At 38.7% G+C, this 5,778-nt stretch overlaps 1 protein-coding gene across 1 annotated transcript in view; it reads left to right on the forward strand.

The window, feature by feature from the left end:
• The window catches only part of astn2 (astrotactin 2), a 181,759-nt gene that overhangs the window by 122,068 nt on the left and 53,913 nt on the right, over nucleotides 1-5,778 (forward strand). Inside the window, exon 8 of the mRNA XM_020600844.1 lies at nucleotides 5,235-5,319. Within this exon, the coding sequence (XP_020456500.1) occupies nucleotides 5,235-5,319 (85 nt within the window). The remainder of the gene's footprint in view (nucleotides 1-5,234; nucleotides 5,320-5,778) is intronic.

Here is a 5,778-nt window from a genome sequence, read left to right on the forward strand (position 1 = left end):
AACCTGGGGTTCCGCCTCCATCAATCATGCATTCACACAAAAATACACACTCTTGTGTGTTACAGCCTGCTCAGTGTTTTATAACTAAGGTGTCACTTTATTTTTAAGCTCATTTAATAAGACAAGTTGAACCAGAACAGACTCATTTGGAGCAGCATAGAAACACATACAGTACACACATGGATCACTGTGTAGAGCTATGGGCAGCTTCTGCACAACTTCTATAATTAATTAAAGTCCCACTCCAGAAACATTTTCATTTTTATATTTGTATATAAAAATACTTTACTATAAACAATATGCAGTCTAACACAGCTTTTCCTCAAAAAAATTTCAGTGGGCCTCTGTAATAGGAATGAACATTGCCCCTCATTGTGCATTCCAGGATCTATGAATGTTGCCGTCATCCCTTATGTGGATTTGAATAATTTTGCACGCCCAATTTTTCAGTTTTTTATTTGTTAAAAAAGTTTGAAATATCCAATAAATTTCGTTCCACTTCATGATTGTGTCCCACTTGTTGATTCTTCACAAAAAATTACAGTTTTATATCTTTATGTTTGAAGCCTGAAATGTGGCAAAAGGTCGCAAAGTTCAAGGGGGCCGAATACTTTCGCAAGGCACTGTATGTAGGAATTTCGACATATATAAGTCGGAATTTCGATTTAGCTATGTAGTTATTCCGACTTAGCTAAGTCGAAATTCTGACATAGCTAAGTAGAAATAATGACTTCGACAGTGGAAAATGCACAACCCTTCACAATAAAGTTACCTCTATGTATCAGTTTTCTTTTTTTTTTTTTTTGGGTTACAGTTATCTTTCATTTTGGTTCCATTTGATGTTTCATCCTTAACCAAGCACAACCTGAGGATAGTTTCTGTCAGCTGCAGGTACAGTCCTGTCAGTGCTAGACCTGGATGCAGCCTGCTCCTGTCTCTCGTCTCCAATTAATCAGAGGCACAGTCAATTCAGTAAATCAGTTTGTTATATAAATCATGTGCAAATAGCTCTCAACCCAAAGGACAGGAATACTAGGAAGAGTCTGCAGAGGGAAATTAAACTGGACAGTCTGGTATCATTGTCCAGATTTAAGGCCATAGTAAATTCTATGATGAAAGACTCATTTGCTCCAGACCTCTGTAATTATGAAATCTGTTTATGTCTTTGCACTCTTATTATGTTTCACTGTGTTTTGTTTTGTTTTGTTTTCTGTTGATGCTGCATTTTGACCAAGTCTTCATTGTAAAAGAGATTTATTATCTTAATGGGCCTTACCCAGTTAAATAAATAAAACTTTTCCTACTACATGCATGTATGTTTAAAAACATCTCAAGTTGAGGCAGTATAGGCCTAACCACTAACAGGCTGCTAATAAAAATGCCAATTCTTGCCCCTAGCAGACTGAAAAGAGAAAGGGGAAAAAAGGAGGGTGGGGGTAATTATTTAGATTTCTTCCCTGCCTCTCCAGCGGGTAAGTAACATGTGACCTGACTGCAGATGTGCAAGATGACTTTTATTAAGCACTGCCTCTGGCAGTCAGGAAGAATTAAATATAACTAGCTTAGATGTGTTTGTAAAGCTGTGGGAAAGTGAGGTGTGTGTGTACTGATGGGTGACATATTAAAGAAAAAAAGCCTGAATAAATGAGCAGTCTCTTCCAGGATGACAGAGCCCTCATTTATAGGACATGAGGGGTCACTGAATGGTTTAATGATTGCCACCATCATCAAAACACCAGATGAGGGAATATCTTTTGTTACAGTGGTGTTTATCCCTACAGCAGACTTCCAGAGACTTGTAGAATTAATGTCAAGGTGCACTGCTGCTGTTCTGGTGCCACGTGTTGGCGCAGCACACTATTAAGACACTTGAATTTGAAAACCCTGAATTTTCCACCTGTCTCTGTGTGCTGTATGTGATGTGTTTTTGAATATGTTATATGTTTGTGCACCTGGTAGCATGAAAACAAAAAAGATCAACCATGTCAGTCATTTCAGCAAAATGCCCTAAAATTACATATTTTACATTCAAGTGGCAAAGCCCTCTAGAGGATGGAGTAATTTTGAGTCTTCTGTTGGAAGCAATACAGGTAATAGTATGAAGTTGTTATAGAGCCACAAACTCAATACTGGGTCCGGGAGGATGGATGAGTCAATGGAATGTAAGATTTTAACACGAAATACCATTGTTTGCTCCTGTCACCAACTGTCAGTCGACATTGGTTTCTCTTTTCTATGAATGGGCTTTAACCAACTTTATTACTGTATTGTATTATATATTAATGTATGATTGTGGCATTGAAAGGCTTCTAATTTTAAAAAGGTAATTTTGTTCCTTTCTGTTCCAAAGCTTTAACACAATTTTTTCCTAAATCTAAGTACACTATATTGCCAAAGGTATTCACTCACCCATCCAAATCATTAAATTCAGGTGCTCCAACCACTTCCATGGTTACAGGTGTATATAATCAAGCACCTAGGCATGCAGACTACACTTCTACAAACATTTGTGAAAGAATGGGTCGCTCTCAGGAGCTCAGTGAACTCCAGCGTGGTACCGTGATAGGATGCTGCCTGTGCAATAAGTCCAGTCGTGAAATGTCCTCGCTACTAAATATTCCACGTCAGCTGTTAGTGTAACAAAGTGGAAGCAATTGGGAACGACAGCAACTCAGCCACAAAGTGGTAGGCCACGTAAAATCACAGAGCGGGGTCAGTGGATGCTGAGACGCATAGTGCACAGAGTTCACCAACTTTCTACAGAGTCAATAGCTACAGACCTCCAAACTTCATGTGGCCTTCAGATTAGCTCAAGAACAGTGTGTAGAGAACTTCATGGAATGGGGTTCCATGGTCAAGCAGCTGCATCCAAGCCTTACATCACCAAGTGCAATTATGATGTGGGGTTGTTTTTCAGAAGCTGGGCTTGGCCCCTTAGTTCCAGTGAAAGGAACTCTTAATGCTTCAGCATACCAAGACATTTTGGACAATTTCATGCTCCCAACTTTATGGGAACAGTTTGGGGATGGCCCCTTTCTGTTCCAACATGATTGTGCACCAGTGCACAAAGCAAGGTCCATAAAGACATGGATGAGTGCGTTTGGTGTGGAAGAACTTGATTGGCCTGCACAGAGTCCTGACCTCAACCCGATAGAACACCTTTGGGATGAATTAGAGCGGAGACTGCGATCCAGGCCTTCTCGTCCAACATCAGTATCTGACCTCACAAATGAGCTTCTGGAAGAACGGTCAGAAATACCCATTAACACACTCCTAAACCATGTGGACAGCCTTCCCAGAAGAGTTGAAGCTGTTATAGCAGCAGTAAAATAAAAGTATTTGAATTGCTTCTTTCTTTTTATGTTTTGAAGAGACAGAATATGACATTACTCTGCTGACAGGGCTGTCAGATCAGAAAATGCTTACATACTGTATGTTGTTCAGGAGGGCAATGCTTAATGATATATTTTAGCATTTAACTTAGAGGAAACAGAGAAAGTCATGGTGTTGGTTGGTAACTGGTTATTATAAAGGTTTTCTGAACCTTTTTTTTTAGGAAATATGGTATTTAGAAATAGAAGTGTGTTAATCAAATGGTGAAAAGAAATCCTCAGGATGCAACATATCCTGCAATTTCTATTCTCTCCATTCATTTTTATTCAAAATGGCAATTTGAACTTTTGTTTATATTTCCTTGTGTTCACATGGAGCCACTTCCAGAGCTCTTGTTCCTCATTTAGTTAGACCACATGAAAGAGCCACAAGCAAATAAAACATTTTTGTTGCTTTTCTGTGGCTGAATCTTGGTGGTGCATCGCTTCTTGAGTGAGTCTATAAAGTCAACCAGTAAATTATTCAACAGTAGGTAATAAAATGTGAATGGTGTTTCTTGGGTGGCCATTACACATTTTTCCAGTGTTATGCCTCCATAAAGGTCAACAGAGAGCAGTCAGTAGCATTTATTTCGAGAACAGTAGTAACAGAAAGGTTGCTAAAGCTATCAGTGACTTAGGATTTCCCAAATGCTCCCATCCTCTTGAAAGGCCTTACATATGCACCATAATCAGTATTGTACTCAACTGTCATTATGAAGTTGACAGATCTGACCCTCATAAAATAAACAATTGTTTTAATTTGGGTAGCAGTCATATATTAATACAGATTATATTGTGTGTTTAGAGCAGTGATGATGAAAGTTTATTTCTATTTTCCCAGTATTTTGCCAGCTGGTGAGGCAACAGCACCAGTAGTCAGAAAAGTAAAAACTGATGCGAGCTGCACAAGTGGCGGGCTCTTGAACCAAAACAAAGCTGTTGTACTCCTGTTTAAATGTCTCTTGTTTGTTCTGCAGTCAGAGCTGTCCAGACAACTAAGGAGAACTGAGCTGAGATCTTGTATCCAGGGCAGAAAAACGTCACTGAGGATGATAAAGACTTGCAGTGATACTGGGAGCAAACAGAAATCCAGTCATTCTTTGTTAGATTGCAACAGAGTACAACTAAGCAAATGCTTTTATCGCCAGTTTTTTCATTTCAGTGCTGACTGATGCTATTTCTCAGACCTCTGTTGTTAAGCCCTTACCTATACACTAACAAAATGGATGCTGTTATAAGGTCAAAGTAATATGTTTAACAGGTCTTTAACTTAACTAATAGAGCTCAGGTTCACTCAGAGTTTCTACCCAACTGCTATTAGACTTTTAAACACTGTGCGATAATGAACCCCTAAACACATTCACACCCATAGATTAGTTGATTCATGTGCAATAACTATGCATCTATTTACAATTTTTATGCACTGTAGTGTTTTCATTTAATGTATTGTTATTTTTAGCCTATTTAGTTGTGGTATGTTTTTTGTAAATTTTGTTCTGCTGTGTACCTTTCCATTGGTGTAGGGCTAGAATGACAATAAAGGAATCTTATTCTTGATTGAGTTTATCGCCATTATTAACCTGGGATTATAATCAAGAGTGAAAACAAGCAACTTCATCTTGATGACTTGATGATGAACAATCCAAGAGATGGAGTGCTACTAGCTTAGGGGGAAATAGCCCAGTTAATAATATTGGTGCCACCATTAATGTGCTCTGGTTTTGCTCACTGGATATTAGCTAGACATGCTTTTGCATGTCATAAATCTCAAATCACAGTGCAGGCCATGGTCACTTGCATATTAATTTATAAAGCTACTGAGGATTAATATATAGCCCCTTGTTTTTCTCTCTGTTGCAGGAGAATGCAGCTGTCATGAGGGCTTTTCCCCTGATTCTGTCCATAAACACCTCTGTGTTCGCAGTGACTGGGGTCGCAATGAAGGGTAAGGATGGTCTTTTTCCACTCATATCTAAAGCGTGGACATAAATGACCTTACAGCTGGTTTCACTGTCCCTACTCCTAACTGCATTAGTGCATGATATTAACTTTGCATAGAACAAAGGTGAAGTGTTCGCTGCAGTGGATTAGCTATCTGAAGTGAGTTTCAAGTCTCTGCAGGTTGATCTTCAGAGTATTTCAATCAATGGAAACCAAGGTAGAAACTGTGTGATAACCTGTATGCTTTCAAAAAATGGTTAATAGTAATGTAAAATGCACAATAATAATTTTTTTAGTTAATAGGGTAAAACATGCACATAGACAGTACCTGTATGGTGTTTTAACTCGATGAAGTAGACTTTAATGAGGAAATCAGAACCACAGATTGAAGGATGAGAAGTTAAGAGGGAAGTTACATTGTGTGATGAAACAGAACAGCAGGCAAGGGCAGAGAGTGAAAGAA

This window comes from Monopterus albus, unplaced genomic scaffold (genome assembly GCF_001952655.1).
Source record: "Monopterus albus unplaced genomic scaffold, M_albus_1.0 scaffold49.1, whole genome shotgun sequence".
NCBI classification, from domain to species: Eukaryota; Metazoa; Chordata; class Actinopteri; order Synbranchiformes; family Synbranchidae; genus Monopterus; species Monopterus albus.